General features: G+C 48.8%; 9 protein-coding genes across 9 annotated transcripts; 5 read left to right on the forward strand and 4 right to left on the reverse strand.

Moving 5' to 3' along the window:
* Positions 1 to 21: 21 nt before the first annotated feature.
* Positions 22 to 6,354, reverse strand: N7443_007189 (uncharacterized protein; the record flags this gene model as incomplete). The annotated part of the gene is made up of 9 exons (XM_056887245.1): positions 22 to 81; positions 137 to 238; positions 295 to 578; positions 636 to 3,415; positions 3,474 to 4,390; positions 4,432 to 4,773; positions 4,825 to 5,009; positions 5,060 to 5,393; positions 5,455 to 6,354. 9 exons carry the CDS (start codon positions 6,352 to 6,354, stop codon positions 22 to 24), a joined length of 5,904 nt encoding a protein of 1,967 aa, XP_056738936.1.
* A 1,848-nt stretch (positions 6,355 to 8,202) lies between these two features.
* On the forward strand, positions 8,203 to 10,062 carry N7443_007190 (uncharacterized protein; the record flags this gene model as incomplete). The annotated part of the gene is made up of 1 exon (XM_056887246.1): positions 8,203 to 10,062. The coding sequence occupies one exon, from the start codon at positions 8,203 to 8,205 to the stop codon at positions 10,060 to 10,062; it is 1,860 nt and encodes a 619-aa protein (XP_056738937.1).
* A 1,350-nt stretch (positions 10,063 to 11,412) lies between these two features.
* N7443_007191 (Aldehyde dehydrogenase N-terminal) lies at positions 11,413 to 11,739 on the forward strand (the record flags this gene model as incomplete). The annotated part of the gene is made up of 2 exons (XM_056887247.1): positions 11,413 to 11,572; positions 11,630 to 11,739. 2 exons carry the CDS (start codon positions 11,413 to 11,415, stop codon positions 11,737 to 11,739), a joined length of 270 nt encoding a protein of 89 aa, XP_056738938.1.
* Positions 11,740 to 11,761: 22 nt separating this feature from the next.
* On the forward strand, positions 11,762 to 12,714 carry N7443_007192 (uncharacterized protein; the record flags this gene model as incomplete). Its single annotated transcript, XM_056887248.1, has 5 exons — positions 11,762 to 11,827; positions 11,925 to 11,996; positions 12,051 to 12,318; positions 12,377 to 12,533; positions 12,582 to 12,714. 5 exons carry the CDS (start codon positions 11,762 to 11,764, stop codon positions 12,712 to 12,714), a joined length of 696 nt encoding a protein of 231 aa, XP_056738939.1.
* Positions 12,715 to 13,156: 442 nt separating this feature from the next.
* On the forward strand, positions 13,157 to 14,215 carry N7443_007193 (uncharacterized protein; the record flags this gene model as incomplete). The annotated part of the gene is made up of 5 exons (XM_056887249.1): positions 13,157 to 13,192; positions 13,246 to 13,563; positions 13,626 to 13,787; positions 13,852 to 14,044; positions 14,097 to 14,215. The coding sequence occupies 5 exons, from the start codon at positions 13,157 to 13,159 to the stop codon at positions 14,213 to 14,215; spliced, it is 828 nt and encodes a 275-aa protein (XP_056738940.1).
* Positions 14,216 to 14,524: 309 nt separating this feature from the next.
* On the reverse strand, positions 14,525 to 16,680 carry N7443_007194 (uncharacterized protein; the record flags this gene model as incomplete). Its single annotated transcript, XM_056887250.1, has 9 exons — positions 14,525 to 14,566; positions 14,621 to 14,678; positions 14,734 to 14,944; positions 14,995 to 15,153; positions 15,219 to 15,877; positions 15,935 to 16,192; positions 16,262 to 16,314; positions 16,417 to 16,497; positions 16,558 to 16,680. 9 exons carry the CDS (start codon positions 16,678 to 16,680, stop codon positions 14,525 to 14,527), a joined length of 1,644 nt encoding a protein of 547 aa, XP_056738941.1.
* A 592-nt stretch (positions 16,681 to 17,272) lies between these two features.
* On the reverse strand, positions 17,273 to 17,745 carry N7443_007195 (GFA family protein; the record flags this gene model as incomplete). The annotated part of the gene is made up of 2 exons (XM_056887251.1): positions 17,273 to 17,548; positions 17,605 to 17,745. 2 exons carry the CDS (start codon positions 17,743 to 17,745, stop codon positions 17,273 to 17,275), a joined length of 417 nt encoding a protein of 138 aa, XP_056738942.1.
* Positions 17,746 to 18,138: 393 nt separating this feature from the next.
* Positions 18,139 to 18,594, forward strand: N7443_007196 (nuclear transport factor 2 family protein; the record flags this gene model as incomplete). Its single annotated transcript, XM_056887252.1, has 1 exon — positions 18,139 to 18,594. One exon carries the CDS (start codon positions 18,139 to 18,141, stop codon positions 18,592 to 18,594), a length of 456 nt encoding a protein of 151 aa, XP_056738943.1.
* A 1,336-nt stretch (positions 18,595 to 19,930) lies between these two features.
* Positions 19,931 to 20,320, reverse strand: N7443_007197 (uncharacterized protein; the record flags this gene model as incomplete). The annotated part of the gene is given in 3 exon segments (XM_056887253.1): positions 19,931 to 20,055; positions 20,071 to 20,236; positions 20,303 to 20,320. 3 exon segments carry the CDS (start codon positions 20,318 to 20,320, stop codon positions 19,931 to 19,933), a joined length of 309 nt encoding a protein of 102 aa, XP_056738944.1.
* Between the last annotated feature and the right edge of the window lie 490 nt (positions 20,321 to 20,810).

The raw sequence follows: 20,810 nt of genomic DNA on the forward strand, positions 1-20,810 counted from the left end.
CTCTGGTATTCGATTCTCAAACTAGTCTGCCTCCACCACCTGGTCATAGGCATTCTTCAACTTCTCGGAGACAATCTCGACCTATTATATGGATTAATCATTCAAATTGTACCTTTAGACGTGAATATTCACCTACATTCTCGCTGTTGAATGGCTCGAAATGATTTCCTGGAATGTCGTATACTATCAGAGGGCGATTGAGTAGGCTCTCCCATTGGCGAAGCTCCAGAGCGCGATACTGTGACTTTCAAGCCATGGGTATGAAACGCCACAAAGACGAGTGGTATGGAGCACCTCTTTGCTGTGCAGCATCACATACTTTCTCGCCAATGGAATTGGCTTTTGTATGCTATAATCTGCGAGAAACTGAGCGTGGCTGTGAAACTGCGAAGAAATATTGTTAAACATCGTTTGCGGCCATTTTTTGGGACCCAGAATATAATCGACCACCTGAGAAGGCAGAGACTGGTGATTCAATGGACACGGAGAGTCGATGAGAATAACGGCGACAGTTGTATGCCCCTTTTTATCTAGCTGCTGTGCAACTTCATGGGCGAGTATACCACCAAAGGACCACCCTATCCACGTTAGTAATTGTTCACCGCGCTTACATTCATGAAAAGGGGGGGATTCACCGCCGAGGACCACTTCTTTTGCCTCAATGACAGAGGAAATCAACCCTGCATATCGACTAGCCATATCTTTCAGACTCACTGCCCAATGCGGCTGCACAGCGAGATCTGCGTTACGAATGCCAAACATGTTGCATCCTAGCTTGGAAAGAGATTTGTATTTTTCGATCAGTCCACTACCGTCGTGCAACAGAATCAGCGGAGGACGATCATGGTGTCCCTGTTGCAGATGCACGACAAAATCACCCATGTCCCGCTGCGCTGAAGCGGTATCGTTTATTGATTTCTCCATCAGAGGTGCGGAGTCTTCGCTGCTGGGCAGACTGATGTCCGCAACGAGCATTTTGGCAAGTTTGCCAATTGTCATTGTTGGAGAAAACATTTCTTGCGGCAGCTCGTTGCAAAATTCTTTCTTCATCCCTTCCTGAAACTCAATGGACATTAAAGAGTCCATTCCAAGCGAATGAAGCGCTGTGCTTTCGCTGAGGTCCGAAGGGGCACATCCACAAGTCTCTGCTACTAACTGCATGAGACAATCGGTCACATCCTTTGGATTGGCGTTCAACTCCGTTGCGGGAGTGAGCCTTCCAGATGCAGTGGTTGAGGAAATATTGTCGCTGTGGTCAGAATCATCATTGCTGAGTTCATCGTGGATGAAGGACACTCCGAATTGGCCACCAGACACGTTAACAATATATTTCTGGATATCGCGAACAGTTTCCAATCCCATGATGTCATCAGGATTCAACTGTGGGAACTGGGCGAAGAGAGAGTGGGAAAACTCGATTTGCATGAGCGAGTCAATCCCTAAATCCTCTAACCTCTTCTCAGGAGTGATCATTTCCCTCGGTTGCTCACATAACTTGGAAATGAGGTCAACCACTATACTCGTTGGATCCGATATTGTAGGCCCAGAAGGGCGTGTAGCCGGCGTCGACGGTTTGCTGCGAGGCAAGACTGACCGCTCCTGGATATCGTTAGTGGGCTTCTGCCCAGCCTGACGAGACAAGTGACTAGCGAATGATCGGAGATTGAGGCGTTTGAAGACCATTCCTTCAATACTAGCGACAACTTCGCCGTCGAGCGTCATTGCAAAAGCCTCGCCAATGCGTTCTCCCTCACTATACTCCAGCAAGCTACAGTATACAAGGAAAGTGTCCTGCGGGTTGATGTCGGCATATAGCACCACCGTTGAATCGACCTTGCTGCAAATGAATGCTTCGGTGGGCTTGGCCTGGCTGTTGACGACAAATCCGGCTGCATGCAACAGGGTGTCGATAAAGACCGGAGATACAATACCTCCACTGAGAGCGCTCGTTGGAACCTCAAATTTCCCGTAGCCTTCAAGGTCGCCCTCGGCAACGTGCAGTTCCGTGATTGATTGATATGGCTCAGAGTACGCGACGACTCGAGGGAATATGATGTTGTAGATCACATTGCGATGCAAGGTGTTTGTCTGGCTCCGGTTTCTTTTCAGTAGCCTCATCTGTCTGTTGGCGTAGGCTTGCTTCCGCGCAAGATATGCTTTCGCATCCACAGAGGACTGCCATGCCGTTTGACCGGTACAAAGAATCTTCTCCGAGTTAGAGTCTATTGCTGGGGGTGAGACAAATTTGAAACTTCCAAGGTTACTTCCAGAGACAGCGATTGGAGGTTCCTCCGTCGTTAAGATCACAGTGGAAGATTTCTTTTCTGGCGAGTAGACAAGCGGATGACCAAATTCGATATTACTGACCACAGCCAGTCGATGCTGAGCGGGTGCATTTTTTGAATGCATAGCTTCAAGGACCATTTCATGATATACGGATGCCGGACATAGCGGAGAGCCATTAACCGAATGGCCCTCTATGTATTTTGACAAGGCACCTAGGCTCGTACTGAATGTCGATAATCCTTTTTCTGGGACAGAACCAATTGCTTCTTCGAGTAAATGAAATACTGGCGGTCTTGGACTTCGGGAAACCGAAGATACGGTTTCCTTGAGGGCGGATTCTTTGAATGGGACATGCAGCGAATGTGTTTGGAATGGATAGTCGGGAAGATCCACGACATGGGCATCCGTGCCATCAAAAACAGCCCGCCACTGAATTGAGTTGTACCGCAGACTCAATTGCTGCAGAGCTTGACTCATGGTTATCCAAGGGTCTTGGCCCTTTGCGATGGAGGGTAAGAAGATAGCATCCTGCCCAGAGAGCTTGGCTCGGATCATCGGCAATGTAATCGGACTGGGACCAATTTCGATGAAAGAGGCTTTGTGCATTTCCTTTCGTTCTAACAGGGATTCAATGAGCTCGGTAAACCGCACCGATCCTCTTGTTTGTTGAACTGGATAGCTGGAGTTCAGATCGCCTTCTTCGACGAGGCGCCCGTGCAAACAAGATCCCAAAGGAATGCTGGGGCTAGAGAAAGAGAGACCCTCGCATTTGGCCTGTAATTTAGGAAGCATTGCATCTAATGCAGATGAATGAAATCCGAGGGGTACATCGAGCCTTTTACAGCGGATTCCTTTCTCTTTGACCAGCCGGGCCAATTGGTCCACCTGGTCGATTCGTCCCGACACAACAGAATCAGTGACACTATTGTCGCAAGCGACTGTCAATTGAGAGAGACCTGAATCTCGAATAATCCCCTTGATAGATGGAGCTGAGGTATTGCATGCAAGCATAGTAGACTCTCCAATCTGACACGACGACGCCATCAATCGTGCGCGTTCCACAATGAGCAACAAAGCATCTTGTAGTGACAGAGTCCCACTAATGACCATAGCAGAATATTCTCCAAGGCTAGCAGATGGGTCAGGCATGTAAAAAATGACACATGAATACTAGAGCGTCAGCTTACCTATGACCAATGACCGCATCAGGTTTGATATTCCACGCCATCCACAGGCATGCGAGGGCGTACTCCAGGACAAAGCATGCGACCTGTGACCACAAAACACAATCTGCAGCAGATTCAGGACTAAAGGAACCATCAAGAACTTTGCTCGGGGTGATATCAAAGCCATTCTGCTCAAGCACGTGGTCGCAGTCTTTAACTCTGCTCTTGAAGACTGGCACCGTAAGCATAAGTTGTTGGCCCATTCCGGAATAGAAGCTGCCTTGTCCCGAGAAGACGAAGACAATGGGATGATTTTCTCCGTAGTTTGCTAATGGATTTTCGAGGTCACGGTGAAGTTGAAGCTTCTCGACAAGCTCCGATATGGTTCCTCCATAAAGTGAGAGAATGTGCTGATGCTTTTGCCGCCGAGCAGTTGCAGTGTAGCAAAAGTCTTGAATCACAATCTTCTTGCTACGAAGATGCCCAGAATAGCAATCAATAAGCGCTCGAAGCGCATGGGCATTCCTTGCGGACAAAGTGAGAGGGTATACAGCTCTTGGGGGCAATTTAGGGTCATTGCGGCGTGAAATTGAGCGGTATTCCTCCACTATCAGGGCAGCATTTGAGCCAGCTGCACCAAAGTTATTCAGCAGGGCACGTCGTGGTAGATTAGGTGCAACGCGTTTCCACTCGCAAGCGGTGGTAGGGATTTGGATATTGCGAGCAGCCAGATTCTGCAACTTTGGGTTTATTGCATTGAACCCGACCTGCGGTGGAATTTTAGAGAACTTTAGCATCATAAGCAGCTTTGCTAAACCTGCGGCACCCGAAGCTGCCTCAGCATGGCCAATATTTCCCTTCACTGAGGTCAGATAGACTGGTTGTGGAGAACCCCCAAAAGTTGAACTGATGCTGGAGGCCTCCGTGGCATCCCCGGCCTTCTCAAAAGGTTAGTACTGTCATTTTGCTTTTTCCGAACGAGCTGGTCACTGAATGAACTTGCCTGCGTTCCCGTTCCATGAGCTTCGATCACATTAATTGAGCTTGGATCTGTGTTTCTCCGTGACAAGAGCTTTTGGAAGAGTTGCTTCTGAGCATGACCGTCAGGATGGGTGATGGATGAGGCGTTACCGCACTGATTGATATCAGCTTCTTTTATAACACCGTAAATTCGATCGCCTTTATGAATTGCGTCTGAAAGACGCTTGATCACGAATAAGCCACACCCTTCAGCGCGGCAGTATCCATCGGCTGAGACATCAAAGGGCTTGCACTGCCCAGTGGGACTCAGGAAGTGGGCCCGTGAAAGACCAAGATACATCTACATGATTAGCAACTCATATCGCTTGTACAGAAAACCACCGATACTTACATCTGGACTGGTAATTGCGTTAACGCCACCGGCTAATGCGGTAGTGCAATCATCATGGGCGAGAGCCCGACAGGCCGCGACTACCGACACAAGTGACGAAGAGCATGCCGTATCGATCGTAACGGAGGGTCCGCCCCAGCTATATGCGTATGATATCTTTCCGCTCAGAAAGGCACGCAGGGTTCCTAGTTCTATTAGCGGCTTCATTGCGACTTCTGAGAAATAGAGCGATTACCTGTCGAATAATACACATCGACCTCGCTCGCTAGATTTTGGACGTAGTCATTGGTGGCGACTCCAATGTAGCACCCCATGGTCTCGGGATTGAATGAAGGTGCTCCATTAGGTACATATCCTGCATCTTCCATGGCGTGGACTGCCCCTTGGAGTAGGAGCTTCTGTTGTGGGTCCATTGACTTAGCCTCTCGAGGCGAGATGCCGAAATACTCATGATCAAACTGGAATGGGTCGGTGAGAAAGTTCCCATGGCTTGTTTTCATTTCCCGTGATGGCGGACCCTTACGGGTCTCGGGCTTGTAGTCGTTTACGTGAAATCTGGTTCCCGGGACCTGGAGATATAGTATTTAGCCGCCTGGCCGCAGGTTGTCATTGGAACATGAAGAAACTCACTTCTTGTGCTGCGTTCAAACCGGTCTCTATCATTTCCCAAAAGGCGTCTTTTCCAGCACCCAGGGGGAAATCAACGGACATCCCAACAATCGCAAACCCGTCAACTTGCGGTAGATTCCCCCCGGCGGTAGCTCCCGGGATGTCCGTCCAGATTGTCTCAGTGCGCTGAGGTATGTCTCTGCACACTGATGCCAACAAGGCACTCGACCCAGGTCCCACAGTGACCACGTGCAGATCGACATCTGAAGGAGAGATGCTATTGACAATTGATAGCCAAGTCTTGAATAGATCCGCGGTATCCAGCAGGATGAGGCGAAGGATATATTCCACAAGTGAGACGCCTTTGTCTGCAAGAGTTTTCGCGTCAACCTTGGATGCTTCATGACATGACCAGATTGATCGGGTCATCTCTGTCAAAGATGGAAATAAGATTTTGTTGCGCTTAACATCATCCAGCACCGTAGCTAGTGTTTTCAATGCCCTGTCTCCTCCATGGTATAGTGCGTGAACGTGCACCGGCTCCGCAGTGGATGACGGGAAGGAATGCTGGGATTGAAATGCCACTAATGCATGGCCTGGGCCGACGAGACTGAAAGAGGTTTCGCCGAATCTCGAAGCGACCCTAACATGAGATGACTCATAAACACTCTCATTGAAAGCATCTACATCTTTCTTTATCGTTTCCTCGTCCTTTCCAGAGATTGATAAAGCCCAGGGGTGACTTTGTCGTTCATCGCCCGAAATTTGCATGCTCAGTTCTGCAGCTCTGTACCCGATCCAAAATGATAGACGGATAGCTTCTCCACTGAGCCGAATATACTCTTCAGTTGTGTTGCTAATTGCAAGAATGACTGCGGGAAGCATGCCAGAGCAGAACCCAATCGGCATCGCCTCTTTCATCCTTTCAAGCGTGGGGTCGTATCGAAGGTATCCAACCAGCTGGTTCACGCATAGACATACTCCTTGGAGAATTGGGTTGTTGGATTGAGCGAGAGGTACGGTCAATAGGAGCTCTGGGCTTCCTGGAGCATCGAAGTTTGCCCATGTGGGTATAGATCCTTGCGATTGGGCTCGTATGAGTTCGCCTAGGAACGAAGTGTGACAAGTTGATAACAGAAGGGAAACTGCTGGGGGGTCAACAGGCAAATCTACCTCCGTTGGTCTCGATCGATACAGAGACCGACTACCCTGTCCCCCAAAAAATATGAGTCGTTGATGATCCATTGAGAAGGATGCGTTCACAGGTATCTAATCGAGACTCAATGCCTCTTACCCAGGAATAATAAGGGTACGACTTTTTCGAAAAGACAACAAGGGATACTTGAATACACATATGCTGGTACTTTCGCAACAGCTTTAAAGGACGCTACCTCGGAACCGTCTGTGCCTGTTGCGGCCGGGGCTGTTGACGCATTCCTTGCGGGACCGGCGTACGTAGTATGCTCCTCCACGACTAAGACTACATAGAGGATGAAAGCTAAGACAGTTATTGCAGGCTGATGTAAAGAAATTGACTCCGATTCCCGTACGCGGTGTCGAGGTATGTTTTTCATGTCTAGTGCTTGGGGGCCATTGGTCGAACGTGATCGCTAACGCCACAATACATAACTCGGGCAGTCCCCAATCGCATTAATCAACCGCATATTACCGTACACACGGAGCGACACAAAAATCTATACGTCATGACAGTCCAAGGTTCAGAGCCAGAATTTCTGCGTCCTTCTCTCAAGGTGTCCAGAGACTTGGTGACAGATCCATCTGCGGTCCAAAGTCTAACAGATCTCATCAGTTTTGATGCAGAGCACAATGCGGATCATGTATTTGCTCTGCAAGAGGTGCGAAAGGGAGGAAAGCATGTCGAACTTACCCCTGTCACCTTTGGTGAACTCAGAAATGCTGCAGCAGCTTGCGCACAACTTCTCCGGAAGCGTCTACCAGTAGAGCCTCTCGAAGTTAAGAAAAGCGAGAAGCTTGAAACGCCACGCCCAGTCGCTCTGTTCCTTGAAAGCGACATAAATCTCTTTGTTCATCTCGCGGCTCTATTGTTCTTGAACATTCCCGTGAGAGCCCCTTCACCGACTCGAGCTTTATTGGCGCTGACATTATAGGTTCTCGTGCTCTCTATTCGGCTCAGTCCAGCAGCAATCTTGCACCTCCTTGAATCAACATCGGCCCGCGCCATCATAGTTTCTCAGAGAACACAGGAAACAATGGAAAAAGCTCTCCAAGTCCTTTCATTGGAGCAGAAACAAAGCTTGGAGTTGGTACAATTGCTCCCATTCAAACAGCTTATACACCTGGCACCTGTGTTCAACCCGGAGGGCTTGGAGCGTCGCGTTACTTCGGATCAAGAAACAGCAATTATACTTCACTCCTCTGGCACAACGGGGCTACCGAAGCCTATTGTTCTCGCGAACCGGTACTTGCTGGGATACGCAGCGTGCCATCGCCTGGAACCAAGTCAGTGTCTAGGTAAGCGGAACGTGTCAACCCTTCCGATGTATCATGTGAGTATTCCCCTCCTGTGTCCTCTGTATTCTTTTAGACTATGCTGACATTCAGTCTCGCAAGGGCTTCGGATTACTTGGCCCATGTATCAGCTTAGCGACTGGGAAAACATGCTGTTTCCCGTCCGCGTCCGTCATTCCAAGCGCCAGTTCAGTGGCTGAATTAATCGAAAAAAGTGCGAGCTCCTCTTTGATGACAGTTCCAAGTGTACTTGACGAATTCAAGGACAATTCAGGTTTGATGAAGGCATTAATAGGATTGGACTTTGTGGCGGTGGGAGGTGGCGCTATTAAGCCCGCTCTTGGCGAGCTTCTCGTCTCTAGCGGAGTCAAGCTGCTTAACCACTATGGTGCCACAGAAATTGGAGCTATAGCCCCGATTTTTGTGCCAGGAGAGGACTATGACTGGAACTACCTGCGCATCCGAACCGACATGGGACTTGAGATCAATGAAGTCGAGAAGGTGGACGAAAATGGTGATCCGCTCTACCAGTTGGTCGGCTACCCCTTCGGTTGGGGTAGCCCTTTTGTCGTCCAAGACCTTTTACGTCGGCGACCTGGATCTGCTCATACAGAAGTGGCTATCCTGGGTCGTAATGATGATCTTTTAGTCTTGTCAACGGGAGAAAAGATTCTTCCGAATCAGCTCGAGACCAGACTTTGCAGGCGGGAAGGGGTCAAGACAGTGCTTGTGTTCGGCCAAGACAGAGAAGAAGTTGGGGTTCTCATAGAACCAGAAGAACATCTTCGGAATACTGAAGTGGAGCATTTCGTGGAGCGAATGTGGTCGGTATTGCTGGAGGAGAACAACTCACTGGATCGCCATGCCCGTATCGCTTCAAAAGGCATGATCCTGATTAAAGATGCGGACAGGGCCTGGCCAAGAACGGATAAAGGATCTATTATGCGTCGTGAGACGTATAATCTCTTCTGCGAAGAGATTGCAGAGGCCTATGCCGCCTCTGGCCCCTCAGACTCCTTTTCTTTCAGTCTGGGAAGTAATCTTGACGAGATTATCAGCAACCTACGTGCAATGGTGCAGAGTTGCGTTCAAGACCGGGATATTTCTGTTGCTGACTGGGCAGATTCTGATGACTGGTTCGAGCTGGGCATGGACTCCCTGGAAGCAACTCGTTTGGCTCGCATGTTGAACCACGTTTCAGACAAAGACTCATTTCCGGCACTGACCCGCCAGAAATTGCAACCTGCCTTCATCTACCAACATCCGAACTTCAAGGTCTTATCTGAGTACTTGCTAGCAGATACTAGTGGCGAGGAAACCAACGGTCATTCATCTCACTCGGCGATAGACCAGATGATTGATCTAGTGTCCAAGTACACCCCCGCCCGTTCTTCAGGCTGGGTGATATTACTCACTGGTGCGACGGGTCACCTTGGTGCACATCTATTGGAACAATTGTCATGCAATTCGAACGTATCGCAGGTTATCTGTCTCAGTCGGCTTCGTCAGCAACAAGATCCCCAGTATCGGCAACAGCAAGCTAACAACAGGCACCGAATCACCCTTTCAGAAGCCGCGTGGGCGAAAGTTAGATTTTTAACTTCAAGTCAATTACACCAGCCTGATTTGGGCTTACCACATAAAGAATATCGCCGCCTGGTACAAACGGTGACCCATATTGTGCACAATGCCTGGCCAATGGATTTTCAGAGGGGTCTTTCTTCGTTTGAAGCGCAGATCCAAGCTGTGCGGAGGTTGGTTATTCTTTGCGAAGATTGTCAGAAAAAGCCAAGATGCTTGCCTTCTCCCCGGCTGCTTTTCACATCTTCCATTGCCGTTGGCGCACGCAATTCAAGTGGAAGACTGCCGGAAGAGCCAATCTCTGACCCTTCGACTACCGCAAATCTTGGATATGCTCAAGCCAAGTGGGTCTGTGAACAAATTATTATTGACGCAGCCAAGACCCGGAGCGATCTCCTGCATCCAAGTATTTTACGCCTTGGTCAGTTGACAGGTGGCATGATCTCGGGGATCTGGAACTCCAACGAGCACTTCCCAGCACTTCTCAAGGCATCTCAGATCATCGGATGCTTACCCGAGCTAAACGGAGTGAGTAACATTTGTGTAAATTTTGAGTAACGCAAATTTGCAAAACTGACGGCCAGGCAGTCATTCTCATGGATTCCGATTGACATTGCGGCAAAGTCGATTGTAGAGATTCTTTTCTCACGTCCGGAGGACCCGGTCGGAAACATTGTATATCACATTGAAAACCCGATCCGACAAGCGTGGAACCCACTGCTTCCTGTGCTTGCCAGCAAGTTGGGGTTGAAAGTATTACAGCCTGTCCCATTCGAAACTTGGCTCGAGCGTGCATCGTCCTTGGCCGATACTGAGAAAGACTCAGACTTCATCGATCATCTTCTCCCATTCCTCCGAGAGGACTTTCAATCTCTATCTAGTGGGGGTGTAATATTGGAGACTACGCGAGCTCGGCGTGTTTCGCGATCCTTGCGTGGCTGCAATGGAGTAAGCCTCGAACTATTGAACTTATACTTAGAGTCATGGAGAAAAGAAAACTTCCTCCAATAGGACTTTTTGGGTTCACTTTCTTCACAAGGTCTTGTTTCCATTGCTTTGTATTTCATTTGCACTGATGCGCTTCGGCCCCGCCCCCTTTTCCTTTCTTCCCTCCACTTCTCCCTTTCTAGGTGTTGAGTCATTATCTATCAACCATTCATCCATACTCTTTCCTACCTTCGTACTTCGTTCAAAATCCAATCTTTAACTCCGATACTCTAACGTGCCCACGTAACCTGTATTATCCTATTTAGTTGGATGATCAACACGAAGAGCAAACACTACTCTGTTCGATCCGACACCTGGGAATGTGGAGCATGCTGAATTGATGAATGCAAGTCATATTTTCCACGCTCATTTCTCATATTACGGCTTTAGAATTGTGCCTTGGTGTCTGGACGTAGGTATGGCCTTCAAGGGAGCTGACCGTAGTCAGGACGACTGGTACACTCCGAAGATGAATCAATTGATTTTTCTGTACGCCGGTCCATTGTGGGGTTACAAGAAGTAAAGCTTTGAGCCAATCGTATCAAGAGGGACCATGAAGCCGATACTCCAAATTCCTTAGATTGGCCTTATTAAGAGAATTCTTTTGCTATCGCATCGTATCACTTAATGACAAAAGATGTGACATTTGCACCTTTCCCACTTGGCTGTTTCACCTCTTACCAAACGTACAGACTCTACCAGGCAAAAGCTGCCATATGCATACCTAGTGGAAACTGATAACAACCCTGGAAGTTATTAAAATCGAAGTTCAAAATATCCAGACTACTCCCTGTGTCAGCGGAACTAGCGGCGGTTGTACGCGGGGTTAGTGACTCTATAACTACCACTCAAACTTAGTATAAGAGACGGGTCACTTTAGTATCACTGCCTCAAGAGAAGTCAACCAACCATACGGCAAACATGTACATCTCTGAGGAATGGTTGGCGCTAGAGAAAGAGGTGCTTGGCCGTCGCCCTCTCATTAGCGGTTCGGTGGATGAAGTGCGCGCGGCATACCAGGAGACATCCGAGATGCTGGCCCAGCTCTATCCCGCTATAGATTCATATCAAGTTGTTGATCGTAAGTGTCTTTTGGTATCGAATCGGACTTTACTTGCGCTAAAATCATGATCCATAGGCAAAGAAGTCACAGACTCGGGCATCGCAATACGCGTCTATAACCCATCCAAGATTGAATCGGGGGCCAAACTACCTGTGGGAGTTTTGTCAGTCCATCCATCCTCGTAAATCAAGGCTTTCCACTTACAAAATGCTGGTAGTGCGCATGGAGGTGGACATGTCTCGGGAGGCGCGTGGCGCTCTTCGTTTGAAGACCGTACGTTATGCGATTTCCGATAAGAGCAATCATTTTCTAACAATCGACAGGAATGTGCCGATATATTTCTCAACATGCGAATGTCATCATCGCCCAGGTAGACTTCCGGGTCGCACCAGAGTATCCTATTCCGGCGCAAGTCAACGACTGCTTCGACGCCTACAAATGGGTCCGTCCTGTTCCAAAATGTCTTCATCGGGACATTGATTAATCTCATCCACAGTGCTACCATAACGCCTCCAAGCTTGGGGGCGACACCGCCCGCTATTTTTCCATTGGGTCTTCGCTGGGAGGGGGCGCTGCCGTGGGAGTAGCCTTGAAGCTCATTGATGAGAACCTAGGTCAAATGTGCTCGGGAATTGTGGTCCTCTGCCCTGCTCTTCTTCATCCAGAGTTTGTCCCCGATGAATACAAGACTCTCTTCAAGGCTTATGAAGAGAATTGGACCGGTTCTCCATTGCAGGACGGCGAGAGCATGATGATCTTTTACGGTATGTTCCGCGCTCCATTGTTTCGCGGTTTCCTTCTCACCAAGTTGAATACTATTAGGCCACAATGGCGGCACCAACCAGCGTGCCAATCCATACGCCTTTCCATGCATTCATCCTGGAATCTTCCGTCTTCCCCCAGTATACCAGGCTATCTGCGAGGCAGATCCAGTTCGAGATGATTCGACTGTTCTCAAGTATCAGCTGGATAAATTCGGGTAAGTTGAGTATTGGTAATATATCAGGCTCTTGTTGACACTATTTAGGGTTCGAAACTGGTTTCATACTTACCCAGGCATGCCCCATTACTTCTGGCTGTTCCCGCAACTGAAAAGCTCAGAGACTTTTCATCAGAATGTCGTAGAAGGAGTGAAGTGGGTGCTCAGCCAGACTAACTGAAGAATTCAGTCTCCGTAAGTAGCAGTCATGGGCATCAAAATACCACCTACTGTTTGAGCAATACGAAGCATACACAACAAATCTGAAAGTCCAGAGCCATATAGGGGGACGACCTAACCTGCACATAGTTGAGCATTTTCAGATGTTTCGTAGATATTTCTTGTCATCAAGAAGAATTACATCATTTCTTAATTCTGTACGCAGGTCTGCCCCAGGTGGGTCCCCGGTCGGTGCCCCGGTGTCTTAGCTGTCCCGCCCTCCAGGAGCCTTGGTAGGGCTCCTGGGATGCCTCCCGGGGAGGGGTTTTTGTCAAATGTATTGTTAGGTAACCACGTGCTGCGTGAAATGGTTATGAATCAGTCCTCCTTCCTTCCTCTCTTCCTCTCTTTCCTCCTCTACATTGGAGCCAAACACACATATCTTCCCAGTTTTCGACCTAGCCATGAGCTCTCCTCGAATCGCCCTCGTCACTGGCGCCGTAAGTCCCCTCCTCTTGATCTTGTAGCAGGCCGCTCCTAACAATGACTACAGAACCGTGGGATCGGGCGTGCTATCTGCGCTGCTCTGATTCAGCAATGCACGGGTCCCTTAATCCTATACACGGCCTCCCGTGCAGGGGCTTCTGTTGACCTGAACGGACTATCTATCCCACCGGCCGTGCAAGTTCGACCTGCTCAGCTATCTCTCACCGATCAGGCTAGTATTACTGCCCTCAGCACGATGATTGGCAGTGAGCACCAGGGTTGCGACATTCTCATCAACAATGCCGGCCTCTACTATTTTCAGGAGAACATCACTACCGCACAGCGTCAGGAAACTCTCGACGTGAACTATCGCGGGACCCTCAATGTAGATCACCGGACATCCCTTCCCATTCCCTTTATCTTCGCTACCTTACTGACTACTTTTAGGTCTGTCAAGCATTCTTACCGATTATGCGCAAAGGTGGCCGTATTGTCAACGTCTCCTCACAATCCGGGCAGCTCAAATACTTCCATCCTCGCTTGCGAGCGCAATTCCTTAAGCCCGATCTCACCCTTGACGAGCTAGACGCTCTAGTTAGCGAGTATACCGTACGTTACTTCGGCTCTCCCCTAATTGTCTTTCTATTCCACCACTAACCGCTCACTAAAACAGCGCTTAGCGAACCAGAAAGCTGCGACCGCGTCGGGCTGGCCTCCCTTGACCTACTTCGCAAGCAAGGCGGCTGTGAACGCCGCAACACGGATTCTAGCCCGCGAAAATCCTCATCTGCTTATTAATTGCTGCTGCCCCGGGTGGGTGGGCACGACGCTAGGTGCCCAGGCAGGTCCACCGCCTAAGTCTGTCGGTATGTGCGGGGTTCTTTGCTCCCGCGGACGTGTTACTAACTTTCTCGATAGAGGCAGGGGCGAAGATCCCGGTGCGACTAGCGATTGGTAATATCGGACGGGTCAGTGGGCGGTACTGGGCAAATGACTCGGTGGCGAGCGCGGCTGATGGAAAGGTCCAGGAGTGGTAATTAATATAGCTGTTTCAAACGATGCTAGTTATACTTGATAAAGTTTATACAAGGGGTTGAGCTTCAGATCATCGAGAATGAGTTCAAAAAGTGGTGAATTGTACCAAATGATCCTTTTTTCTCAAGATCTCCAAGTCATTATCTACCTCATTCTAATATTACCCCCGGAACAGAAGGACCATTCTGATTACCATCCAAAAAGTACTAATTCACTCAATCACCCTCGTAGAGTACATGATAAAAAGGAAGCCCTGCATCTTCACCTAACAAATTCCTACTCAAGAAGATCGCGAAGGAAGTTTAATTCTCTCACGCACCACCGGCAGCGGCCGAGACGTTGCACCGTTTATGCTATAAGTGACAGTCAGTAAAATGATTTCCACCTCGGGAGCCATTGCCACTTACCGACATGAAGACTGAGCATATCAAGCTTGCGGCAGCGGCCGCATACACACAAACGAAACTATCCCCGGAAATCAGTATCTCATTCACCAGAAATTGAAACCGAAAGAACTTACATGTTCTGCCATGCGGACACGATAATTGCAAGTGCTTGCTCGCGCATATTCTCGGAAAGCGACTGGAGCAGCTGGCCGCTGGTCCCAGAGACGATCTGCCTGACATCGGATTTTGGGTACTCTGGGAGCAGGGCGAACAGGTTATTCGAGGCGATTTTAACGAATATGGCACCGCTAACGGACAGGCCCAGGGTCATGCCGCTTAGTTGAGCTGCGCAGTCTGTGTTAGCGCGAAATGTGGCAGGAAGAAAAGAGACTAACCCAGTAACATAAGAGTCAGCCCGTTAGGCGCATCAGCTGGGGTCACAACAGCCTGGATGACTGCGAACGCGGCTTGGGTGTAGGCGCCAGCGCCGAGTCCGAGGATGACTTCAAGACCATATATCACGCCAGCTGAGGTGTCCACATGGACAATCGTGGCTATTGGATTTCGATGTTTAGTATATGATTCTTCGGCGAAAAGCTCGCTTCACGCGACAACTTACACATCAAAACAGCCGGGATGAAGGCAATAATGCTACCGGCCAGATACCAGGGCTTGTAGTAGCCAAGACGAGACATCACGGCCCCACTTGTCGGAATGGCGGTGATTAGCAAGAAGATGAATGGGAGCAGGCGGACTGCAGATCTGATCGCGTTGTCTCCCTGGGTGAACTGAAAGTAGATGGGGATATAATAGACACTGGTGTAGGACACCGCGCCAACCGCCGCACAGGAGATAAAGAGCAAGACTGGCTCCTTCTGTGCAAACAGATGGATAGGTAAGATACGTCTCTCGATCGAAGTGGCGGTTTTAAACCCTTGTTGAAGGCCGAAAATGATCCATAGAACTCCGGACACCACAAACAGAGCAATTGTCTGCCCACTGTTCCATGCGTAAAGGGTTCCCCCAAAGTTGATGCCCATGACCAGGGTGGTGAACGCGCCGATACTGATCACGGAGCCCACCCAGTCGAAGCTGGCCAGTTTCTGACGTCGTGACGTCCCTGGTAGCGGGTCATTCGATGGAAGGACGAACAGATAGGTTGGCAGTAAGAAGGCACCAAACAGCAGGTTGATGTAGAATGCCCAGCGCCAGGTATACAGCTCAAAGCCCCCGCCAACAACAGGACCCAAGACTGTCCCCAAACCCCAGACCAAGCCGCTATGATTCAAAGGTTAGTATACCTTCAGCCAAGATTCAATGAAGATCTAGGCTCACCTCAAACTTAGCCATTTCGGCCGTTCCTGGCTGGTGGTGTTCATGGAAATCAGAGCAAGCAGGCCGAAGTACATCCCATTACCGCCAGCACCTGCAAAGACTCGTCCGACAATCTCGGCGTCCATGTTGGGCGCCGCGCCACAGAGTGCAGAGGCTGCCATGAACACGACGGTGGATACAATGAACACCCACTTGGCATCGAACAGCGCATACAACTGACCGAATGGCAGGATCATGGCCATTCCTCCAATCATGAACCTATATGGTGCGGAGCTTGTCAGCCGCCGATTATCGCGCTAAGTTCCCTCACTATCATCAAGCACATACCCGACCGACAGCCATGGCAAATCTTCGACCGCGTTAAACTTATTGACAATTTCCTAATAAATTCAAGAAGCCTCATCAGTATGCGATTTTCTCTTCTGGGCTGGGGCAGGGCGACGGGGATAATGACAGGGGGAGGTAGAAAGGGGTGTGCGTACCGGAGCGATGTTGGCAACAATTGTGTTGTCCAGAGAGTAGACGAAAATGGCCGTCAAGGTGCTAATCAAAAATAACGCCCACTAACACAGTCAGCAATTTCGATGTTCCTTTCGGACCCTAAGGAATCAAAACAAACTGACCTTGAAACCGGTGATGTGTCGCTTCTCCTCAGGCTGCGAATCCAGCGAAGAATTACTCGCAGCGAGCTTTTCGGTATCGTGAAGGAGCTCGGGACTATCGGACGACGAAGGAGCATTAGACATAGCGACAAATAAAAGCGATCGAATCTAAAGCATTCAAACTAATACAAAGGAACGCGACAAAGACATGAAATAATGGTACTCAAGTATATAGTTTCCTATATTCTAGTTAAAAGGGGGTCAATTAGTCAAGTCGGGTCAATTTCTTCCCGCGACGAAGGGATCTCTAGCCCTGACATACCAGTACTGGGGAATGGCCAATTTCGTTGCTGCACAAAAGTTGCCGACTGTACGCCGGTCCCCTTCATGGTTCGTCAATGACAGCCAGGTGGATCTCAGGGACAGTGTTTACAGGTAGATCGGCGGTAGACCCACACGCGGACCTCGGGGAGATCCGCCGATCTGTAAAGATGTCTCCGACTTAGTTACTAAGAGCTCTAATTTCCTGGAGATGTTTCCGACTGAGTTACGAAGAGCTCTAATCATCCCTTGAAATGTTTCCGATTTGATCTCCTAGATTTCATAATAGGTTGCCAAGCCGTGTGTTTACTTCATCACTACCACAATGGAATTGAAATGTTGGCCGAAGCAAGAAAATTCAATCACTAAAGCTACTCGTCTAAGCCTGAACTATAAGACGACTTCTAAGCTATATTCAAAGCTCATGAAACTTCTCCGTCTCCGCTGGTGTCCCTAACCACTCTGCCTTGCGCTTGCAAAAGTATTCCAGATTCGGCTTCCACTTCTGTCCCTCTTCAAGCTCCATGGTGCCATACGTGACAATCACGGCGCCGGGAAATTTGATCTTGTTCTCTGCGATCAACGGCGATCCGCATCCGGGGCAAAATGACCGCTCCACTGTCGCTCCAGAGTCAACAGCATGATCTTCGTAGGTGCGCAGCAAATCGGCACCTTTCGTGATGCTCAAAGACTATATGAAGCGTGTGAGCCTCACTTTTCTCCACAACGTTGGACATACACACTCACCTCTTTGCTGTACCAGCTGTTGGCCATTCCAACAGACCCGGTAGACTTGCGGCAGTTGTTGCAGAAACACATGGCAGTGTTGATTGGGTCTCCGCGGAGCTCATACTGGATATTTCCGCACAGGCAGGATCCGGTTATCATCGTGGTGAGTGTTGAGTATTCGTATCGTCGATGATCAAAAATTGACGGCAGAGAACCTTGTGGACAGCGTTGTGATGAGCTAAAGTATTCGAGATGATTCGATATATCATTCATACTCTACCCGTGGACCGGATTACAGCAACTATGGGTTGGACTTAGGATAATCATTTCTGGCACCACACGTGCGCGTACCCTCTCTATTCATGGTCCGGAGTACACTCGTCCCAACATGTGAGGGCTACTAGTCGAAGAAAGCCATGACTATATATATCCTAACATGACAATGCCACCTTGAAATTAGCGTGACTCAGCTCATACCAGTGCCTAAAAATTGAATCCTATCTCAAGTTTACACCTCCATACCGGTTCGAATCAGTTTATCTCAGGCCCACCATGCCTTACCCAGACCGAAAGTACATCTACGATGTTTTCCGCAACTTTTACAACCCGCCCGAGGGAACTGAAAAGTTCTTCGACTATGTCGACGACAACGTGCACTGGCAGGTGACCGGCCAGCACCGCTTCTCGGGCACCTGGTCAACCAAGGAGGACTACTACAACGCTACCTGGGCGAATATCAACCTTCTGCTTGACGAGCCGGGCTACAAACTCGAAGTCCCCGGCGGCGAGGCCGGCGTGATTGTCGGCCAGGATGGCTGGTCCGTTATCGAAATGAAGACTGTCAACACAAAGACCAAGAGCGGCGTCCCCTACAACCAGCACTACTCGTGGCACTGTCGCTGGAACGAAGAGGGCAAGATTGTCGAGGCCAAGGCGTTCCTAGATGCCGATCATCTGGAGAAAGTGTTTGGCGGCGAGCAACGGAAGTTGGGGCTGGCATCTGCTTAGAAAAGCGGGGACGACTCTATATGAGAATTGAACGGGATAATCCTATCTTTTGCCTAAGTACGTTTGAGTGGAACAATAAACAAGAAAAAAATCTAAAGAACAGAGTATGTAACTAGTTACATCCCATCTAGTATTTGCTTGCTATCTGTAGATCATGTTCATATCCTGGGGCTATGTTCAAATCCCCTATGTCTGGATCTCCCTCTGCTAACTAGTATGTCGACATCTTCACGTGTAAACCCTCCTCTCCACCCCCCTTGTAAACCTCCATTCTCAAATCCCTTGACACTTTTTGACTGGGAAACCTATGCAAGATAGGTTTGCAAAATTCACCGAGAGACCTTATTATTCCTGATGTAGACAAGGCTTCTCGTAGTTCCCGCCGGGTTTAAACCTAAGACCGAGACAAAAGCCTCGGGCTACGTATAAAAGCAGCCTTAGCCTTAGGACTAGACCCTTACTATCGATTTTTGTCCGTAACCTCGGTCATAGGAGAAGTAAGGGCATCGCCTAAGGGATTATTATCCCCTAACGATTCATAGGTGGTAAGAGCCTTTAGTTCCTAAGAATCCTTTAGACTCTAGGGTTCGATAGGGGCGTCTTTGGGCGTAGTAGGGGTGTCGCTGTTGGGAGTAGCGGCTCTGGACGATTCCCTAGCCATATAAGTAAGTATCTGATCTTAGTTATCGGGGTAAATATTACCCTTATAGTCGGCAAAGGGATTGGGCCGAAGATCCTAATAAATAATACCCTCGGGGGTATTTTCCACTCCAGAGTCGCTAGTGAAAGGCTTAATATCCCTAGAAGCATTGTCCTTAGGAGTGTTATTTCCCTAAGAGTCGCTAATGGCAATAGGCCTAATATCCTAAGGAACAAAACCCAGGGGTGCATTATCCCCCTAAAGTTCAGCCAACGTTATTCCCGAGACAAAACGAGTGCAATCCTTTTGCTCGTTTTACTTTCTATGTCTCTTATAATCCGTGACCTTCTCATTCATAGGTAAAGTCTTTAGGTAAAAGGCGGCTAAATCCTAGGTAGCCAGGTAATCCTTAAGACAATCATGACTTTGCCCCTACTAGATACCACGCTTTAGGTAAATAAATATTAAGTTTATAAGATTAGGGGTTTTCGAGGAATTACCCACGCTACTTATCCGAGTTTCCAGTTCTTTGGCATCGGCGATAAGAGAATGGCGCCAGCGAAGGGCTAGCAAGTTATACTTTCCATCGTGAGCAATAATAACGGTTTATGTGCCGACAAACTACATTAGACGCTTCCGTGCCTTATCCCGACCCTAGATATGGGTTTTAGTATTATTAGCCTTATATATTATAGGCTAGGTGACGCCTAAGTGGCGGCTTAATAGATATCTCATCTTAACATCGGGCCAGACTAAGGAATCCACGAGGATCTCTCCGGTGAAGAAGTTAATTATAGCTATTTGAATAAGCTCACTCTCGCCTATAGAGGACATACCTATCTCGTAATCCAGAGCGACGGCACGTCGTTCGTCGACGGCCACACCGCGCTTAGTCCTATATATAAAGTAGTCCTTCTTGAGCTCCTCGAAATTGAAGGGCTTCCCGTAAGCGTCTTTCTTAACATAACCAGAATTAGACTGACTAACCTTTATTCCGTAGCACTAGAATTTCTTTAAATAATCAATATTCGGTTGACCCAAATTGTGTCAAGGGAAAAGGAGACTTACGTTGTTATGAGGCCCCATAGGGTGGCTTCGACAGACAGCTTTCGCGGGTTAAGGCGGGACTACCCCATTAAAAACAGCCCAATAGGGCAACCCTTTGGATTGCTGGGCCCTGGATCTGAGACGGACTGTAAATCTTCATTAGCCATTCTGTGTAAGGAGAAAGTCGAATCAAACTTACGCAAGCAGTCGCTATAGCGAAGCATCCCGTTATTTGATGTCTGGTCCTCCATAGATGGAACCCTCTCCCCTGTCCGATCGGGCTTCCGCGGCTAATCTAGAGGCACTATTAGTACGACGAGCGCCGCCCAGAATGTATACTCTGTACCATGTCAAATCGGAATTGCAGTTACGCGGTATCAAATAGAGATACAAGTCAATCACCACCTGAACTTAGTTCCTCGGAATCTTCCAGACTTCATCAACCCAACAAGTCAAATGAAGATATCTTGCTCAGACGACGTTATGAAATCGAAGTTCAGTCTCCCTGTGGAGAACCATCTGGTACCAA

Source organism: Penicillium atrosanguineum (genome assembly GCF_028827265.1).
Source record: "Penicillium atrosanguineum strain IBT 20685 chromosome Unknown utg000006l_segment0_segment0, whole genome shotgun sequence".
NCBI classification, from domain to species: Eukaryota; Fungi; Ascomycota; class Eurotiomycetes; order Eurotiales; family Aspergillaceae; genus Penicillium; species Penicillium atrosanguineum.